Source organism: Hordeum vulgare, chromosome 5H (assembly GCF_904849725.1).
Source record: "Hordeum vulgare subsp. vulgare chromosome 5H, MorexV3_pseudomolecules_assembly, whole genome shotgun sequence".
Classification (NCBI taxonomy): domain Eukaryota; kingdom Viridiplantae; phylum Streptophyta; class Magnoliopsida; order Poales; family Poaceae; genus Hordeum; species Hordeum vulgare.
The window spans coordinates 486,405,164-486,426,190 of record NC_058522.1 but is presented as its reverse complement, the minus strand read 5'-3'; the positions used below and the strand labels follow the sequence as shown (position 1 = coordinate 486,426,190).

General features: G+C 45.8%; 2 protein-coding genes across 4 annotated transcripts in view; one reads left to right on the top strand and one right to left on the bottom strand.

The window, feature by feature from the left end:
* LOC123399742 overlaps window positions 1–9,670 on the bottom strand; it is a 36,893-nt gene extending 27,223 nt beyond the window's left edge. Inside the window, exons 1-3 of one of the 3 annotated variants that reach the window (XR_006610423.1) lie at window positions 9,384–9,628; window positions 8,801–8,865; window positions 903–942 (exon numbers count right to left, since the gene is read on the bottom strand). Coding sequence is in view for 1 of the 3 variants with exons in the window: in XM_045094128.1 (XP_044950063.1) it covers window positions 7,931–8,058; window positions 8,801–8,865; window positions 9,384–9,670 (480 nt within the window). In the remaining 2 variants the exon portion in view is untranslated. Of the gene's footprint in view, window positions 1–902; window positions 943–7,788; window positions 8,059–8,800; window positions 8,866–9,383 lie in introns of those variants that run through there. The other 2 variants (XM_045094128.1, XM_045094127.1) reach the window with 2 other exon arrangements.
* A 47-nt stretch (window positions 9,671–9,717) lies between these two features.
* Window positions 9,718–12,576, top strand: LOC123399740. Its single transcript, XM_045094126.1, has 5 exons — window positions 9,718–10,141; window positions 10,843–11,031; window positions 11,216–11,396; window positions 11,498–11,718; window positions 11,808–12,576. The coding sequence occupies exons 1-5, from the start codon at window positions 9,806–9,808 to the stop codon at window positions 12,423–12,425; spliced, it is 1,545 nt and encodes a 514-aa protein (XP_044950061.1). The 5' UTR covers window positions 9,718–9,805; the 3' UTR covers window positions 12,426–12,576.
* Window positions 12,577–21,027: the final 8,451 nt, after the last annotated feature.

Genomic DNA, 21,027 nt, shown 5'->3' with positions numbered 1-21,027 from the left:
CTCGTTCGAAACCCTGATACTTCGAGAGAGATTGTCTGTTTTGTACACGAAGTGCATCCAGTTTTTGTCGTAGCCCTCTCAACTTTTTAGCACATGCTATGTGGGTGAAATGAGGATAGCATGCCAACTTTCAACATTTTCAGAGTTCATTTGTAGTGCTTTTCGATTTCAGGGTCAACTAGCTCAAAAAAAATAAGTAAATCCACGAAATATACCAAATGAAGTCAAAAAGTATGGAGTTCAAAAAACCATATCATGAAATTAAATATTATCATTGGCGATTCATCTCTATTATGAAATCAAATATATCAAAAAACCATTGCAGAACATATGACCAAATTAATACAAGTTCATCATCACATTAAAGCCAAAGAACAGTAGTGATCAAATGTTATTATTGCAAAAAATAAATACATAAAGTTCTCTCATAAAACAACATACAACTATGTAAAACATTTAAATGCAACAACAAACGCGATCAAAATCGTAACTAAGGTAACAATTGACCCAACAGCATAATGATACCAAGCCTCTTTATCAATGGCATATTTTCTAATATTCCTAATCTTCAAGCGCATTTCATCCATCTTCAAGCGCATTGCATCTATCTTCAACCGCATCGCATCGATCTTCATCTTGCGATCATCGATGACATCGGCGACATGCAACTCCAGTTCCATATTCTTATCCACAATTATTTTCAATTTTTTCTTCAAGTATTTGTTTTCTTTTTCAACCAAATTTAACTTCTCGACAAGAATTTTTATGTGGGTTGGAATTTCCGGTTCACATACCTCCTAGATTAAAAAAATATATGTCACATTGGTCGTCATAATTGTCATAAACACTAAATAAAACAAATAGTTATAAAAGATAATATATACCACATCCGAATCATAGACAGGACGAGGGCCGACGGAGGCGGATACCAAAACCATCGCACTATATAATAACAAAAAATAATGAAAGTGAGTAATTTATACAAGTTTGTATCTAAATCATACAAGTAAGATTTTTTTGATTTTAAAAAGAAGATAAGAACAAGAGGCTCACCACGGTGGTGCTCGCAGTTGGTGCACGGCTAAACCTAGACAAATATTAAGGAAAATGGAGCTTGGAGGTCGAGATTGGAGAGGAGAAAGCTTAAGTAGAGTGGCTCGGGCATTTCATCGAACACGTCATGTGCATGAACTAGAGTGGCAAGAGCATGACATGGTCACACTTCAACAACCAAAAAACAGGGGATATGGTGGGCAGGGGCGAGGGTTTGTATAGGCAAAACTTTAGTCCCGGTTCTTTCCACGCCCCGGGACTAAAGGCCCCTGCTTCCCGCCTTCTGGTCAGCCGAAAAAGGGCCTTTAGTCCCGGGTCGTGGAAAGAACCGGGACTAAAGGGGGTCTTTAGTCCCGGATGGAGCCACGCCCCAGGACTAAAGGCCCCTGCTTCCCGCCTTCTGGTCAGCCGAAAAAAGGTCTTTAGTCCCGGATCGTGGCTCCACCCGGGACTAAAGGGGCTTTAGTCTCGGATCGAGCCACGAACCGGGACTAAAGATTCACCTGTATAAGCGGGAGTTAGAAAATTTCGAACCCAAATCGTCCATTTTCTCTTCTTCTTCCTCTCGTTCTCCTGCCCGGCGCGGCAAGCGACGAACTCAACGACGCCGTCAGGCTGCCCGCCGTCCTGCTCGCCGCCGCCTGCCGTGCTCCTCGCCGTCGCCGTCGTCCTCCTCGCCGCGCGCCGTCTTCCTCGCCGTGCGCCGCCCCGTCCTCCTCGCCGTCGCCGTCGTCCTGCTCGCCGCCGCCGTCCTCCTCGCCGCGGGCCGCCCTCCTCGCCGCGCCGTCGACACCTCCGGCCGGTAAGCCCCACGCCCCCTCCTCCCCAACACTCCGGCCAGCACAAGCAAAGAAGAAAAAGGAGAAGAAAGGAAGAAAAAAGAGAAGAAAGGAAGAAAAAGGAGAAGAAAGGAAGAAAAAGGAGAAGAAAGGAAGAAAGGAAGAAAAAGGAGAAGAAAGGAAGAAAAAGGAGAAGAAAGGAAGAAAAAAGGAAGAAAGGAAGAAAAAGGAGAAGAAAGGAAGAAAAAGGAGAATAAGAAGAGGAGGAGAAGAAAAGAACAAAAAGGAGAATAAGAAGAGGAGGAGAGGAGAAGAAGAGGAAAAATACAAGAAGAGGAGAAGTAGAAGTAGAAGAAGAAGTAGAAGAAGAGGAGAAATAGAAGAAGAGGAAAAATAGAAGAAGAGGAGAAGTAGAAGTAGAAGAAGTAGAAGAAGAACTATTTTTTTTGTCATTTAATTTTGCTATTGTATAGTGTATATGCTTAAGTGTTAATAGTGTTTCTTAGATTATTGCTTAGTTTTGCTATTGTATATGCTTAAGTGTTAATAGTTTAATTTTTATATTGTATATGCTTAAGTGTTAATAGTTTATTTTTAGCAAGAAAATTAATAGAACTAGTTTAATTTTGCTATTGTATATGCTTAAGTGTCCGGGACTGGGCTCCGCCCGCCTGGTATTTTAGAGTTTAGGTTCTAACCAAGACCCGGGACTAAAGGTCCTCCTATATAAAACGAGCCTTCGAAGTTTCCAACCCCTCTTATATAGTTTGTTAGTTTATTAGTTAATCAAATGTCCGTTTTTTGCAGAACTATGGATCCACATATCAGGAACCTCGAAGAGGAAGAACTTCTCGAAGATATAATCAAAGACGGCCCCGGCGTTGAACCAGCCGAATCTCCGTCGTCATATCTAAACCCCTCCGGATATGGAATGGAGGTCGAGCGACACGAAGATGAAGCCGCCGATGGGGCAGGAGATAGGTCCAATGACGGAGAAGGTGATAGCTCCACTGATGGAGAAGCCGGTGGAGAAGCCGGTGAAGAAATAATAAAGTCCGGCGAGGTATACATATGAAGTTCGACAATCACTTGTAATATGTGAAAAATATTGGAGATGGCTCTATATTGTATACATATACATTCATTTGACGAATGTTTCTCCCTCTTAGGCCTCCACATCGAGCAAATCTACGAAACGAGGCCCGACTAGAAAGTTGGATGCACGGACGCATTACACCTTTGAGGTGATAATGCCTACGGGCGAACCCAAGCTTCCTAAGAATGCTGCTGACACATTCAAGAAGCAATGGGGAGTTCTCGTTAGGGATCACGTCCCGATCAGCGTTCGGGAGTGGAACAAGCGCAAAGGGGCAGCCGATAGTGACTATGTCGCGGAAAGGTACAAAGATAATCTTTGGAATGATCTCATGTCACATTTCAACCTGCCAGAATGTGAGAATGAAGACGCCGCAGACAAACTGAGGGCCAAAGTCAAGCAATGGACTCTAAAGAAGATGGCCGAACTGTTCCGTAGCTGGAAGAAGAAGCTATGGAAAAACTATCTGAAGACAAAGAAAGTGCCAGTATTCGAGGGGTATCTAGCCAAGGAGGCGAATCACTGGAAGGAATTTCAAGAGTACAAGGAGTCAGAAGATGCCCAGGCATTATTAGAAAAGAACAAGATAAATTCCGACAAGAAGAAATATCACCACAAGCTGGGGCCAGGGGGCTATGAGACTGCCATCCTAAAGTGGGAAAAGAAAGAGCAAGATCTGATAGATAAAGGCATCGTACCTGAACCACTCCGTGATGAGTGGGAATTGAGAGCAAGAAATTGGTTCCTTGCGCATGGTGGGTCGTACGACGAAAAAACAGGGGACCTCATCTGCAATGACAATCTTAGGATACCCAGGGAGAATTGGAAAAGGATAGTGAAAGAAATTAAGGAGGGACAAAGAAAGTTCACTGCAGATAGAGATAAAGATTTGCTCACACTGGTCCTCGGCAATGACGGACATGGAGGACGAACGCGAGGCTTCGGTCCATCTTACCCGTGGTGGCTTGGGTTTGCCAGAGACCAAGACACTTACAGAAGCCGAGAGAGAGCAAAGAAGCGGCAGCAGGATGAGGAGAATGACAAGTTCAACCAGTTGCTTGCCAGGATTAACGAGCAACAAAAGCAGATTGATGAGCTTAGAGCAGTACCGCGTCAAGAAGATCCTGCACTTGATATTACCGGCGCCCCATCTAAGCGGAAAAGCAGCGTGGCTGAATCTGAGGCCCCGCCCGCCGATGAACGAAGAATGATAGAGGGCGGTCCCGGCTACCCCGTGGATGGAATCAAGGATTCAACATCATGTGAACTTCATCAGAAATTCAAGAACATATCCATGAAGGTGGCCGTCGGACAAGCTTTACCTTCTGGCCCTAATGCACGCTGGCATGGCCGTGAGATTCCAGCTGGCTTTGCTAAAGTCGGGGTGGATGAAATCATGACGGGGTTTAATGATATGGAGCTCAACATAGCTGGACCCGAAGATGAGAGGACACTCGGAGAAGTACTGGGTGAAGTCATCCTATGGGACAAGAACTACATCAAGCTTCCAGGCTCGGCCCCAAGGACAACACCGCCTCCGAGTCGTCGCAGGTCACCTACACCTCCATTACCGCCAAGCCCTCCACATGACGTCGGCCAGCACAACACGAGTCCATCTCGATCACCGCCGCCGGACTTGGGTCGTCCGTCTCCGCCGCTGACCGCTCCGGATACAAACCCTGAGCCTGAAACGGATACAAAGCGGGAGCGTGCCACCAAGAACGCTCCGCCGCTGCCCGCTCCGGATACAAACCCTGAGCCTGCCACGGATACAAAGCGGGAGCGTGCCACCAAGAACGCTCCGCCGCTGCCCGCTCCGGATACAAACCCTGAGCCTGCCACGGATACAAAGCGGGAGCGTGCCACCAAGAACGCTCCGCCGCCGCCCGCTCCGGATACAAAGCCTGAGCCTGCCACGGATAAAAAGCGGGAGCGTGCCACCAAGAACGCAACGCCGCCGCCCGCTCTGGATACAAAGCCTGAGCCTGCCACGGATACAAAGCAGGAGCGTGCCACCAAGAACGCTCCGCCGCCGCCCGCTCCGGATACAAAGCCTGAGCCTGCCACGGATACAAAGCGGGAGCGTGCCACCAAGAATGCAACGTCGCCGCCCGCTCCGGATACAAAGCCTGAGCCTGCCACGGATACAAAGCGGGAGCGTGCCACCAAGAACACTCCGCCGACGATTCCTAAGCCACAGAGCACCCCAAAGCGCAAACGGTCGCCCCTCCCAAAGGTACGTCATGCTAATCTTCCTATCGGACCTTATGATCGTACCCCCGAGGAAAACGCCAGGATAGCAAAGGAACATCATGATGCGCAGATGAAAAAGAAGGAACCCGAGCCCCGCCCGGAATACACCTAGAAGCAAATAGCATTTGCAAAATACTTCACGACCCTTCCATCACAGTATGACTTATACCATAAGCCTGATGACTATACACGCACATTGCAGAAGGAAGTGAAAAAGAGAAGATCTCGATCACCGCCGCCGGACTTGGGTCGTCCGTCTCCGCCGCCGCCCGCTCCGGATACTAAGCGGGAGCGTGCCACGAAGAACGCTCCGCCGACGATTCCTAAGCCACGGAGCACCCCAAAGCGCAAACGGTCGCCCCTCCCAAAGGTACGTCTGCTAATCTTCCTATCAGACCTTATGACTTACACCATAAGCGTGATGACTATACACGCACATTGCAGAAGGAAGTGAAAAAGAGCAGTTCAACTACAAGCAAGAAAAAATCAGACATTCCTCAGCTTGGACAACAGGCCAAACAGTCGATCCCACCCCTCAAGGTGTTAACCGAGAATGTTCCCCCTCCGGTGCAGGGGCTAGCTTTAGAAAGATCAAAGGAGTTGGCGGCTCAATGTGGTATCTCGGTTGAAGAATTGTTGTCTTCCCAAGACGACAAGATACCCAAGGCTGTGGTAGCCCCTAAGCCAAAGTTTGTCATGGGTGAGCCTTTGGTCAGCAAAGATGATCTCCCAACAAATATGCGTTACTTGCATACATGGTACTTAAGTGAATCAAAGAAGGGGAGAACGATGATCGTGCTGAGTGTGCCACGGGAGTACTACGGCCGCCCCGAAGAAATCCATATCGACTTTGATGAACTCTTCCAGATGTACAATGGCGACGCCCTCGACAAATCGCTTATGAGTTGCTATTGTCTGTAAGTTTTTCAATTCGTTATCTACATATAACTTGTTTAGTTATTTCAATTCATTGTCTATATATAACTTATACTCTATTATGCAGAATGAAGATTCTGGATTGTAAAAGTAAGAGCATCATAAATATTGGGTTTATTGACCCAGATAAAATACATATAGCGACGCTAACTAATTATCCTAAGTATACGGAGGAAAACCTTCTAAGGTTTCTAACAGATCAAAATTTCTGTGACCACATACTGTTTCCATACAACTTCAAGTGAGGGTCTTTACTCTGTTGTATCCATTCACTTATAAGTGTAATTGATAAGTTACTGATATATATATATATATATATATATATATATATATATATATATATATATATATATATATATATATATATATACATGTGCAGCTTCCATTGGATTCTGTTGGACATTCAAATTGATAAGGGAAGAATTGATGCCTTCGACCCATTATCGAGACCCTTGGAACAGTTCCAAAGCCTGCAGGACATGCTCCAAGGGTAATTTTAATCATTCTTGCGCTCTATCGGTCTCTTTCGATGATTTTCTGATATATCAATTAATGAAAACTTAGCAAATCATTATCCTTGTTGGGCAGGGTTTGGAAGCGGTTCAAGTACGTGACTCCCGGTAAATTTCCTGAGAAGCTGACCTTTAGAGCGGCTCAGGTAAGTAGTAGTATGATATACTTCTATTAATTTTCAATACATTTATGATGCTAGATTATTATTTTGATTATATATATTCTATTCTCGTAAAGTGCGACCAGCAGCCACGGGGAACACATCTATGCGGATACTATGTTTGCGAGACCATTCACACGTTTACCTCTGAGCTCAAGGAGCACAGATTCGACGTAAGCAATGAACATTCACACCTCTATTTTTACCCGTCATTCTTTGTTATCATGATTGATACTCATATTCATCTCCTCTTCTTATATAGCACACGGCCATGAGGAAGAAGGTCCTACCAGAGCAACGCGCGATTGCTGTTGTAGAGGAGCTTGCGGGATTTCTGAGAACGGAAGCTATAGATGACAAAGGACGATTTAGTGTAAAATAGGGGCCATTAGTGATGTTCGTCCATGTAATCGAATAGACGGGCTCTAGTCCCGATAATTCAGATCTGCATATAATTGTATATATATGCTCGCTTGTAAGATAAGTTAATCTTATATATATACGCATAATTATTTCTATTTAAATTATATGAAAACTAATTCCCGAACACCAAACGAGGCATCACGTTAATCTCCCGAACACCTAAACCCTAAAACCCTAAAACCCAAAAATAATTTTCATTCAAAAAAAAACCCAAAAACCAACAAAATCTGAAAATCTTTAGTCCCGGACCGTGTAACGAACCGGGACTAAAGGGCCTGCCCCTGGGGCGCTACGAGGCGCCCACGTGGAGCACCTTTAGTCCCGACGTGTAAGAGGACCGGGACGAAAAGGTTAGGCCTTTAGTCCCGCCCCTTTAGTCCCGGTTGGTGAACCGGGACTAAAGCCCCTTACGGGCCGGGGCTATAGGCCCTGTCCCACTAGTGTAAGTGGGCCAACAACTTAGGCCCGTGATAAAAAGAAAAGACAACGTTCTTAATTTTTCTGCCCATCGTACCCTTAGAAAATTGACGGTTTGATTGTGTTATACCGTTGCCTCCCCTGTAAGCAGTATAGGGTACTGTAAAAAAGCTCAAATATTAAGTGTAAGATAAACACGCGAGATATGAATGTCATGAATTGTTTGATAAAATACAACGAGTCAGCTTCCAAATTTCCAATCATGATGTGAAAGATTACACAAGAAAACCGCAAGAGACACTAGTCCATGTCACGAAACCCTTGTCCTCTGTTCCTCATATCCTTACCTTCCTCTAGATCTTCCAGACATGGGGAGAAAGAGGAGACACTGGACAAAGCAAGCTGCTTGGCCCAGCCGTATGCTGTCCCTGAAATTGCTCCGCTTATTGCTTTAACAAGTGGCAGTAAATGAACTAGACAACAGGTCTTTGTGGAGTAATGTACACATGCACTCTCTAGGCTTGCATTCCTCCAATATCCCCCCCCCCCTCTCACGGGCCTGCAGTCATGCTATGACAGTCGTTGATTGTGGATGCTCCTTTATCGTGCCGTGGGGATCACAACTCGTTGATTGTGAATGCTCCTGTATCGCACCATGGGGATGGGAACTCGTTGATTGTGGTGCTCCTGTATTGCACCGTGGGGATCGGAACTGGATGATCATGGATCCTCATGTATCACGCCGTTGGGATTGGCGGCTGACAATGTCTTGGTGTTGTGACCCCTCATCAACACCCAACATCTGCTTGCGTTTCTCTTGGTGATGGTACTTCTGTGTATGCTGGCTGGTCTTCGCCTTCTCTTCGGCGCCCATATTGTTCTCTTTCTTTCTACTACTGTTAGTCTGTTATACTGTATGGTTTTCGGCCCAGTTTCCCTCACAAACGGGGTCAACTTGTTTAGCTTTTCCATCTGGGTTTCCTTAAGAACTCAATCAGCCAAGTAATATATTGAGGACCCACCGTCCCACCCCAACCCCGTCTCTGATTTCTAAAAAATAGTACTCCACTGTAAAGAAATATAAGAGCGTAAGAGTGATCTAAAGGCTTTTATATTTCTTTACAGAGGAAGTAGTATTCTATATTATGCTATCAGCATTACATGACGTACCTCTGGAAGACATTCCTTTATTCTTTTGCCAGTCTGAGAAGCGTCGTCTGAACCGACTGATACATCTGCAACACGACACGGCCATGATATAGAGACGGCAACGAAGGAAACAGTAAGAACAAGTACACCGATACAGATCTAGTTATGACCGTCGTGCAGCTTTTATGCGAGCCCGCCAATTGCATTACAGAAATAAAACATGTTTAGTGTTTTAAAAAGAATAAAAGGGATTCAATCGACCATAGATATTCTTGCAAAACATTTTGCAGCCTTGCCCAGGCCCCGTCGAATCTTGTTCAATCCAATAGAACATGACACTAGAGCGCATGATTCAGTGGGATGGGCATCTCTGCAAACTGCCTTTGGGCTGCCCCCTACCAAATTACTGAATCATGCGCTATAGTGTCATGTTCAACAACTAGATTCCATATATTTTTGTATATGAACAGATTCAACAACTGGAACAGAAAGGGATCCAGACTGGTCAATCAAATAGAAACAAACATAGACAGCCTAGGCTAATCTATTGCAGTAATATTAGTGAGGGCAAGGCTAACAGAAAGACGGAGGACCGGTGGCTTACGGTGGCCTTGGATTTGCCGGTGACGAGGATCCTGCTCCAGGGACGCCATGAGACAGTTGGGTGCTAGTAGACCCACGAACGATGCTTCGACGGGGGGAATCCTCTGTTTCTTGGTTGATCCCGAGCTCTGTGAGGACTCTCGACCTCAGTTTCGGTTGGAACCAAACAAGGGCAAGGAGTTCGCGTCTGACGCCGCCGGGAGATCTATTTCTTTCCGCCAGCCTCCCCCGTTCCCCGATATGTGAAGGGGCGGGCCCACGTAGGGCGCTCCTAACCGGCGCTCCCATAAAGTCTGCATCGCCTGCCGCGCAATAAAGTCGATCCTCTAGGGTTAGATAGCCCAAGTAACTCGTCTCAGGAAAAATAAAAGGCTAGCCCAAGTAACATCAAACCGAGGTCGAGCTCGAGCGAGCAGAGGAGCCATGGCGGCGGAGGGGGAGGAAAAGGAGAAGATGGTGATGTTGCGGAGCGAGGACGGCGTGGACTTCGTGTTATCAGAGGCAGAAGCAGAGGCAGAGGCCCTGTTTGGCAGGAAAATCAGAATAATGATGAAGTACGAGTCGGAGAAGCACGTCATCCCTTCCGACGACGGCGGCGAAATCAGGTACTGCCTCATCCGCCTCTCCGTCCGAGGCGACACACTCTCCAAGGTGATGGACTACTCCAGGACGCACGCCTCCGGATCCCACGACTTGAGCGACTGGGATGCAGATTTCATCGCTGGTTTCAACCACGAGGCCCTCTTCGATCTCATCCTGGTGAGTACTCTGCGTACAATCACTTTCATCCACGCTACAGCACTTTCCCAAAAAATAGAATAATTTATATATATTATCAAGTATACATTTATTAGTATGTATGTATGTATCTATGAAAAGTTATGCCTCAATCAATTGATAGAACCGGCTTCGGTATAATTTGGCTGAATCAAATCCATCATTTGCGCCCGAAAAATAATAATAATCAAATCCATGATTTAATAATGGACCGTCTTCTTTAACCATAATAACTACATATTGATTGAAACCAAACAAATTCATCAACTTAAGTAAGCCCTCAATTTTCTATTATTAGTTGATATTATATCAATTGATTGTCTTTTTTGTTTTACGAGATTTTTGCTGAAGTTGGATTTACACCTAATTCACATCGAGCTTATTCGTGAGAATTCTAAACTTTTAATCCAAAAATAATAGAGAGCAACTTATGTTTAAGATTATGAATCAATTTGCTACACACTCCCCGGTATGAAACCAAGGATATGTAAGATTTTGGTCAAAGGCATCATTGGTTCCTGGCTCCGCCACTGGTGTTATCTATGATATACGAGTCATGCCCATATAGCAACATAATGGTTTTGCTCATTCGAATGAGAATTATCTTAGAGCTCAATCAACTCCTTAGCAAAAAAATGCCATATCTCTTTCATTTATTTAAGCTTTGAATTACTACGTTGCAGGCTTCGGAATATCTTCAAATAAGAGGACTGATTGACCTAGCCTGCCAGACTGTTGCTAGTAAGATAAAGGGAAAATCTCCACGCGAAATTTGTAATATCTTTAACATAAAAAGTGTCTTTGCTCCAGAATTAGATGGAGACACGATAGCAAAGCGATTGCAAGATTCCACAACATGTTCGAGCGACAAGGTATGTTCCTTGATCGATCCACTCTTTTGACGCATTGCAATTTTACCACTATGGAGTCATTTATCTTACGACTTGTTCCATTGTGACATCAATAACAAAATCCTATGGTCATCTTCTACACTTATTCCATTGTTGCTCTGGCGGATTAAAAACAAAATCTTACCCTCATGTTGTTGACAAGCAGGAGCTGCCATGCAGTGAAACCCCATGTTTAATGCAAGAGCTCGAATGGGAGGAAAAGGCTTTGCAGGCTCTTGACATAGTTCGATGCCAAGAGTTTACAGGATACGACCCTAAGGTCAATGCTTACATCCGTACCCGATTCGACATATTCAACCTAGCCTTCTTTGACCTTGACAAACAGTGTGAGTAGTTTCAATATTGTTTCATTCGTTAATCTTCTTTACATACCCATTTATGGTCATACATGTTGGTTTTGATTTGTGATTGTGGCCTCTATCCACAGCTGATTTTTGTCGTGGTCCGCGGCTTAACATGATACCTTCACCAATACGTAACTCGATCGTAGGATCATGTGTAAATGTCATTACCTTGAAGGTAAAGGAATCGGAAGTTGGCTTCCCGATAAAAGTTTTTGGTACTGTTGTAGCAAGAGACCAGGTCGATTATAGATGTGTTTATCTCTTCAGGCGTGAAAGGGATGATCCCCAACTCATCACCTCAGCGGTATGTATGTGCCTCCAATCTTTTCCTATGCTTAGGTGTGGCTCAAAAACACATGGAAAGATTATTTTGGTTGAATTTTCATTTTGCAGGATGACAAGTTAACTTTGATGGATCCATGCCGAGCGCTTGTTCCGGCGGATAGAATATATTTTGAGATCAATTTAATGATAGTCTGTGATGGAGGTGATGTTAAAGATTTCAGCAAAGGTGTGATCGTTTTTAACAGGGCCCGCCTCCCTAATGATAAGCTGACCATGGGTGTGAGTCTAAATAGCTATCTGAGTAGGGTGGAAGTGAGATGTGCGTATATTGTATGTCCCATTGAAGCTACCATTGAAGTCAATATCTTGAAGGGACCGTGTAGTGTCTCAAGAGTTGTCGCCGCTACTACCAAGAATTATGAGTATGGTATAGAGCTTTACAACGGTGGTGAAGCAGCAGCAGAGGTTGAGACAGGGACTGTTCCCTTGAGCCGTCATGTTGTAGCTGTCCCACTTGGTAGAAAGTTGGTGCTCATTGTCACCGGTCGTAGCATTGGTGATGTTTTTGATCAAAACATCATCACATCTTTCGGACGATCCACTGAGTTGACCCATTATAAATTAGGCTCCGCACTTGTGGAGGTGAAACTTGTCTGGACAGCTGTCCCCAGACGTGAGATACAAGATATGATCAAGGTTGTGGGAGATGAGAGCCTGTTGATGTGATGCAGAGCGTCTGTTTGATGGATGGAAATCAACACCTGGAAAATTATTCTGCATTCCAGATACTCTGTATTTTTATTTTTCTAGCAGATGGCTGTAGATTCCATCTACTTGTATATCTTTATATTTTGGAATAAAGGTGTTTGATTTACTACTCTGTTATGTCCTGTCAAAGAGCGTCTTCTCTTTTTTAATGCATGGAAAACAACATCTGGAATTAGTACTTTTCACACATTATTATTATACTAGGAATAACTTAAATTCGGATAGTAGTGTAAAGTTAAGTAAAAAAAACATTGCTTAACTGAGACAAAAATATGGTGACATCAAACTAAAATGCTATATCCAAAAATATGGAATCAAGTACAGTATTTCGGACCTACACTGCCTCCTTCAACAACAGGAAGTACTTGTCTAAAATATAGGCAAAAATAATGGTTGGCATTCAGTGGTTCACATAGGAAAACCCAAACGGTATTTGCACAATTATTTGCCAAACAATTATGAAATCTATGGTAAGGTATTATTATCAATTATCTGACGCCACCTTTGCTAAAACAAAGTTTTAGTTGGGTGTTTGCAAAGGAAAAAAAAACTTTGAAATGTCGTCAAAAGAAAATTAAAGCTCTAGATATAAATCCTATCACGTGTGTACCACACACACAAAAGCATAGCAACAAATGATACATCTAAATAAAAAATAATGACAAATATTGGATGATATATCAAAACCAAAACATGACTAAGCACCAAAAAAACCCCATCTGCAAACTCTGATGCCAACGATAATAAATAAGATAGAATCAATAAAGCATGATCAATCATGGTGGATGACAAGTACGCGACATGCGGACACTGCATTACAAGAGGGGGTTTCCTACATATTCTACATCTCTCTCTCTGTGTGTGTATATATATATATATACTCGCTTATGGCCTTATGAAAATACAAGTTGCATATTTCCTAATATGGTACCAGAGCTAGGTCAGTCGCAACTCGTGCTATTGATCCTCTGTGACGCCCCCGCTGCTTTTCTCCCCCATCGTAGCCTCCAGTCCCCACGTCCGCTCCTGCTGTCGGTCGATCCCACGACCGCTCCTCTCTGTGTGTCTGTGTATATATATATATACTCGCTTATGGCCTTATGGAAATACAAGTTGCATATTTTCTAATATGGTACCAGAGCTAGGTCAGTCGCAACTCGTGCTATTGATCCTCTGTGGCGCCCCCGTTGCTTTTCTCCCCCATCGTAGCCTCCAGTCCCCACGTTCGCTCATGTTGTCGGTCGATCCCACGACTGCTCCTACCCTGCCACGCCGTCTGCATCGAGATCGAACCTAGCGGTTTCCATCAAGCCGCTTCCGCTGCCCCGCTGGTACTGTCCGCTAGGATCGGATCCAGCTTTCCCCCGTTGTCTGAATCCATCCGCTGGCCTCTTCTCCCGATCGGATCGAGCCGGGTGGATTTCATCGAGCCGCTCCCGATGTCTGCTAGTGCCCACCGCCGGACCTCCTCTGCATCTGGATCAAAGCCGCTAGCCGCCGCCCTCACAGCCACCTGCCAGTCATCATCCTTCATCGGATCTCGCGCTCTTCCCGCTTCTGGTCTCCTCGTCGTCTGCGTCTCTTGTCGTCTGCGTCTCTCATCGTCCGCTGCTGGTCTCCTCTACGTCGCCTCGTCGTCGGAGCCCGTGCCAGGCTACTCCTCTCTGTCGCCCCCATGCTAGTTGCTCCTCTCCGCCGCCCTCATGCCAGCTACTCCTCTTTGCCGCCCCCGCGCCTTCGCAGGACCTCCACCGCAGCCGTCACCCCCGCCGGATTCTACCGCCCTCGACGGATCCTTTTGCGCTTGTCTCTGTCTGCTGCTTGATACGGATGACCCGATTGCTGTTGGATCGTTGCACACTTCTGGTTGAGACGCCTATGGTTTGTCGACCATAAAAAAGACAAGAGATAAAGAGAGAGAGAGATGTTTCCGTCGGGGCTGCATGTCCCTTGCTGCGCGGTGACTCCTGGCGGTGTTTTCTTTATGTAGTGCCCCAAGTGTAAAGCCTTCCCTTTTTGTAACCTTCCATGTGGGACCACCTTGACATTGTCATGAGAGCTATCTATGCATGTATGATTTCATGTGTCACCTTGTATTCTTCTTTTGCATGCATGCATCCATGCCATACCATCCTTGCCATACCTTATGATTCTATGTCATGATTGCATGTGATCTTGCTAGGTGTGATTTTGTGATCTTGTGATTTCATGTGTTGATGCACATGTGATGATGTGGTGTGAAGTAGTGGGGTGTGGTGCTTGGCATTATTTCCAAACCCCCTCTAGTTATGTGCAAGACCCCCCTCTCTCTTTTATTCCACAAGTGTAATTCCAACTTGTTCCTAACCTGAATTTAAAATGTTCAGGGTTTAGGAAATATTGTGGGAATAAATATGTGCTAGTTTGGTGATTTGTCTTGGGTGCTAAAGGTGCTAGAATAAACACAAAAACAGCCACCAATATTGCTGTTTTGTATTTATTTAATTGCCCCATAAAATTCCTTTTGCATTTTTTTAAAAATAGCTCATGTATTTTCAGATCCAGGGGCATTTTTGTTTTGATTTAATATTAAGTAGTTTGACCTGTGGGACTTTTCTTTTCTCTGTGCTTTAGTTAAATAGGAAATAGCCAGAGTTATTTTCTTCTCTTATGATGCGCTCTGGTGGGCTTACTCCCACCAGAGAGGCCCATCTCTCCCCCTCTAGCGCGTAGCGCAGCCCATCCCGCGTCCCTCTTCCTCCTCCGTCGACGTCACTGTGTACGACTCCACCTCCTCCACCGATTCTCCATGGCCTCGATCCTGTGGCTCAAGCGCCTCCCCCTTGGTAATATAAGACGCAGGGAACCCTCCTCCTTCCCTAGGTTTCCCTCTCCTTCCTCCAGTGCGCCGCCACCGTCCTCCTTCTCTCTTTCCCCCTGGTAAGCCTCTGTAGGAGTTAGCAGAGAGAGAGAGAGCAGCAGCCCCGCCACCGTCTACCCCGCCGTCTCCGTCGAGCAGCGCCGGCGGTCATGTCCAGGGGCACGGGGATGGTGCCCGCGCCCCATTTTTGTCCTCGATGAGGCCGAGGAGCGCCCTCACCATCGACTAGGAGCCCGTCTTTGCCGCGGACCTGGAGCCCCTTCGTTCTGCTTCGGTTCTCCATCCAGGAGCGTCTTCGTCGCCGATCTTCTTCCTCTCCATCGCCCTCTCCTCCGATCGGTACCTTCCCTTCCTTCCCCAAGGTGAGCCGACCTTCCTCCCCTCTCCCGCGAGTAGAACCGGTGTAGAGCAGTAGCGGCGCGCCCCTGTCCCGAGCAGCAGCCATGGTGCCTGTGCGTGTATGCTGATGGCCTGCGTGGTATAGCTTGTGTGCCCAGTGTGTCGTTTTTGTGCTCGCGTAGTGCTATGTAGCAGGTAGAGGCGTTCATCAGGCTGGAGTATAGCGATATGTTCCCCCGTCATAGCGCAGCAGCAGCAGCAGAGGAGCCACGGCGGCCTCCCTGTCGCCGGCGCTTCCCTGTGCTGTGCAGAGCAAGCCACGCAGTAGAGTTAGTACTCCTGGCATAAGTTCCTTCTCTGTCCAGTCTTCGTAGCGTAGTGTAGTGGTGCGGTGCCCAGACCTGGATCAGGTGGTCGTGGGATCGATCCCCCGCGGCGCCACATATACCCCCTTTTTATTTCATGTTGTTTGCACCATAGCACAGTAGCTACAGGAAGCCACCATACCAAGCAGTTTCCCTTGTTCTGTCGATAAGTTGGCAAGTAGCAGGGTGGAATGGGCCTTGGGGTTGACCCAGGAGGTGCTGAGTTCGATCCCAGCAACCCTGTTGTCATTTTATTTTTATTTTCTTCTTTCTTTCTTTTTATGTTTTCCCTTTATGTTGAATCTATCCTTTATGCCTAATCCAATAGGTATTAAAGGGGCAGTTTATGTTCCTTTTTGTATGCTATAGAATTATTGGCAGAGAGCATGTATGTAGTGTGTTGTGTGTTTATGTGTGTGTGTGAATGCTTGAGGGTGAGTGTGTGTGCAAGTGTGTGTGTGACTCTACACACATGCTTGTGCAATTGCACAAGCCCTTGAGTTTAAGCCTTGTGTGTTAGTAGTTTTGTGCATGTGTGTGTGTCTCCCCACACACTTATGCATACACACCCATGTGAGTGTGTATGTGTAGGTGAGTGAGTGTGTGTGCTTGTTCTTGCTCAATTGTGGTGTGAGTGGGTGTGTCCATGAGCTTGGTGTTGGACTCATGCCACCATTGGCCTTGTGATAGTGTGCAATGGAGTATGTAGATTTTCTTTTCTAGTTTGTGTTCACTTGCTCCAAGTAAGTGCCCAGAAATTATATATGTTTTTGGGGTAGAATCTCCCAAGGAATCCAGTGGTGAAGTTTGTTTTTCCATTAGGATACTTTATGGAGTTGACATATTCAGATTTGTTGCAAGTTTGTTCCTTGATTCCATGGAATATGTGGAGCCCAAGGGCATGAGTTTTTGTGTGATAGTAGTAGGGGTTTTGCTCTACACCATAGTGGTGTCATTTATCACTTGGTGTTATGTGTGTGCAAACTATGCCTAGACAAAGTGGGCATGTGGCTGAAAAATTCCAAATTAGTGAAATCTGTAATTTCACTAAGTCTGGGATTCTGGAAACATTTTCTTCTCTTATAGATGAGGATGTGCTGGTCATTGTGTTGAGAACTAGCCTTAGTTCAGTGCTCGGATTTTGAACCTGATATGTTTGTGAAGCTCCCTGTCAAATTTCAAACCATTTGGAGTCCAGTAGGTTGTGTTTTGGTTGCTGTAAAAAAAGCTTCAGAACAGACAGAAACTCAGGTGCAAGAATTTTCACCAAGTCCCTGAGATCTGATGGTTTTGGAAAAGTTTGTGGCCTTGTATCTTCTAGAGTTTAATTCCTTTTGCTGTGATTCTTGCTGGTTCTTGTAGTTTTCTTGATTGGAAACAGCCACATATATTATTTGTCATGTTTGGAGGCTTGTACTATGTTGCATGTAGCTCCCAAAGTGCTAAGATGCAGATTATGGCAGATTATGTAGTGTTGTCATTTTGATCTTTGTGTGTGCTTAGTTGGTGTTGTGGTGTTCTTCCTTGCTCCAATCCATTCATGTTGGGTTGTTACATGTCTTGGCAACCTGGGAATATCAGATTTGTGCCAATTGTGAGTGTGGTGTCGATTCTTCCACGTAGAGCTTCATATCTTGTTTCGTTGGTTCCCGTTGATCCGTAGCTCCGTTTGCAATGTTCTTTATATGGTTTTGCATCATTTTCACGAGCCGCATCTGTTCATGTCATTCTAATGCATGTCAAAATAGCTTAGTGTACAGTTCTGTCCAGAAACTTGTAGTAGTTTCTTTTGCCTATGCTAGAGTAGAAATAGTGATGCATGCCCATTTTTCATCTCATGCATCATGTGATTGTTGCATCTTGTGGTGCTGCTGTTCATTGGCTGTTATTCTTATGTTGGGTAGCACCGGGGTCGGAGAACGAATACGTGGAGTCAGGAGAGTACGTGCAGGACGAACCAGAACCATTCCACGCTGAGGATATCACAGGCAAGATGATATGACGTTGATTCCATCTCTAGACTTGTTATGCTAGTTTTCGTTTCCATGTCATATTGATCGTTGCCTACCACTGAATTAAATTGCCTCTTGTTGTGCCATGAGCCCAAACACTGTTCTCCTTCCTAGCAAACTTGTATGGCTAAGTAGGCTTGCTCAGCTACTAATGTTAGCATTGCTAGTTGCAGGTGCTTTGCCTCATGTGATAACATGAGCTTGATATCATTATCTTAAATTCTGTTATTTAATTAATGCACCTATATACTTGGTAAATGACGGGAGACCTAGCCTTTTGTCGGGTGCCTTGTTCCGTTATTGCCGCCTTAGTTACCGGTTACCGGTGTTTGATTCCATAATGATCGCTCCTAACACGTTCGGGGTTGTTATGGGGACCCCCTCGATAAATCACGTAGTGCTAAGGCTTGTCCGGCAGGACCCAACATTGGTGTTAATTTGCTAATCACTTAATAATAAACTACATAGGGAATAGCTACCCCGAGGATTTTAATCAACAACCCGGGCCAGTGCTCCTCATGAGTGTTGGTCCAACCTGGACAGACTGCGGGGGCCACCACAGGGAAACCTGAGGTTTGGCTCCTGTAGGCTTTTCCATCCGTCGTGTCCTGAGACTGAGATACGCGGCTCTTATCGGGGTCGTCGACACGTCGGGAGGTCCTGCTAGCCTAGTCTTACCTTAGCGGTATATCTTGCGTATAGGAATCCCAGTGAAGCTTTGGTTTCCCCCCAGAGTTGAGGTTTTCCTCTAAGGAATCCGACGAGATCACGAGATTCGCGATAGAGGATGCCTTTGCGGCCTGTGTTCGTTTGTGATGGACTAGTTGGAGCACCCCTGCAGGGTTTAATCTTTCGGAAAGTCGTGCCCGCGGTTATGTGACAACTTGGAATATTTTGTTAACATCCGGTATTAGAGAACTTAAACATAAGCTAACAAAATTGCCAAGCGTGTGCGTAGCCGTGACTGTCCCTTCGAGGATCTCTCTTCGATCGGGAACATGGTGGGGTTATGAATGTCGTAGGTAGGTGTTCAGGATCACTTAGTGATCAAGTGATCCCGACCGCTAGCGTAGACCACCTTCACTTCTACTTTGCGTAAGTTAGCCACTTAATCAAGCATAGGATGCTGCAGCCTGATACACTTCACCCTTACCCTACCTAATAACATGACTAGTTCTGGCACCAAGGTCTTAGATTGCTGAGTCCCCGTGGCTCACGGATTCCTCCGAAACTCCAAGCAGGTACAGATACCCCAGACAGATGATCCCGCCGGCACCCAGCTAACGTGGCAGTACGACGAGGAGACAGACCGCCTCTACGTGAACTATCCAGAGGACTGAGGCGTGGTCGTGATCGTGGGCCTGCAGGCAGTGTAGCATAGCATTTCCATGTTTTGTAGTCCATAGCGGAACTACCTTGATTGTATCTGTGATGTACTCTGAGTTATTAATAAGAAGACAGTTGAATCCCGAATTGTCTACGTGTATTATTGTTTGTGCTATGTTACTTGCTTGCGAAACGCTTAGATGCGCTTCTTTCCTATTCGGGGGCCTCGACCCCCAGATCGGAAAGGACCACATCTTGGTCGTTACACTTGACTACTCATGTCTGGCATCTGGGTCGTTCCTCGGCGCTTGATGCTCGTTCGTCCATACCATCTTCCCTTCGGCGTCTTCCGCAGGTTGTGCTAGTAGCTCTACTGCTACTCCTCCTACGAGCACCACATATGATGATTGTCGCTCTACACCGACCCCTCTCGCGACTTTCATCGGTGAATGTTGCTCTTCCTCGACACCTCTCGCGACTTTCACCAGTTCTACTGGTGCATATGACTCTATCGACTATGCTTTATACATGCATCTTCCCTTGGTGCTTGGTGCTTGTCTGCATATAGCCTCTTCTTCTCCAGCGGCCTTTGCAGATGATACTAGTCATGCTACATCGCCACACTTAGTGGCTTCCACATGTGGTGGTGGCCGCTTCTCTCCCGGTGCGACTACGTCACCTACTTCAGCTGTGTACTTCACCGAGGAGGAGATTGCGTGACTTCGCGCCCTGCTGATTGCCTCCGACTCTGTGTTGTCGAGTGCACTTACATCGGCATCTTCAGTTGTGCCCCTGACTGAGCAGAAGATTATGCGATTTCGATGCGTGATAGCTCCATCTTCTCGTTCTTCATCGATAGGTTCTGTTGGTTCTGCGACGGACTCTTCTGGCATTGTGCGACCACCTTCTACACAAACAGGTACATCTCCATGGATTCTTGATACTAGAGAATCTTTTTATATGACTCATGATTCATCAACTTTGTCATCTACTCAACCTCTCGATTCTCCTGTTCATGTTCTTACTATTTATGGTATTTTTCTCCTGGTTACTGGGCGAGGAACTCTTAGCACTTCATTTTTTCTTGTTCCCCATGTTGCTCATGTTCCTCGTCTTACCATGCAACTCATTTCTGGTGGTCAAATTGTTGACTATGGTTGCAGGGTCATTCTCGACTTTAACTCATGTTCAGTTCTGGATCGTCACACTCGTGCTCTTCTTGGTATTGGCCCCGGTGCCGCGACTCTCAGTGTCTTTGGGAGTTTGAATGGCTTCACCTTCCATCCATGCCATCACACCCAGTCTCTTCACCTATGTTGCCTTGTCTACCAGCTCTTTTTAGAAGTGGCATCATCGCCTTGGTCACTTATGTGGCTCTCATCTCTCGACCTTAGTTCGGCGTTGTCTTCTTGGATCCCTCTCTAGCGGTGTTTCTTTAGACTGTTAGGGTTGCCCGCTTGGTAAACATGTTCAGTTACCTTATCCTCATAGCGAGAGTGTGTCTCAGCGTCCTTTTGACCTTGTTCACTTTGATGTCTGGGTCCCATCTCCCTTTCCTTCAAAGGGAGGCCAGCGCTACTATATTATCTTTATAGATGATTTCTCTCAACACATGTGGTGAGGTCTTATCAATCTATAAGCGTTTTGTTGTCATGGTT

Coding starts and splice junctions, on each gene's coding strand:
- LOC123399740 (XM_045094126.1), top strand. CDS start 9,806: ATGGCGGCGGAGGGGGAGGAAAAGGAGAAGATGGTGATGTTGCGGAGC. Junction 11,032..11,215: donor CAACATGTTCGAGCGACAAG/GTATGTTCCTTG, acceptor GTTGACAAGCAG/GAGCTGCCATGCAGTGAAAC. Junction 11,397..11,497: donor CTTTGACCTTGACAAACAGT/GTGAGTAGTTTC, acceptor CTCTATCCACAG/CTGATTTTTGTCGTGGTCCG.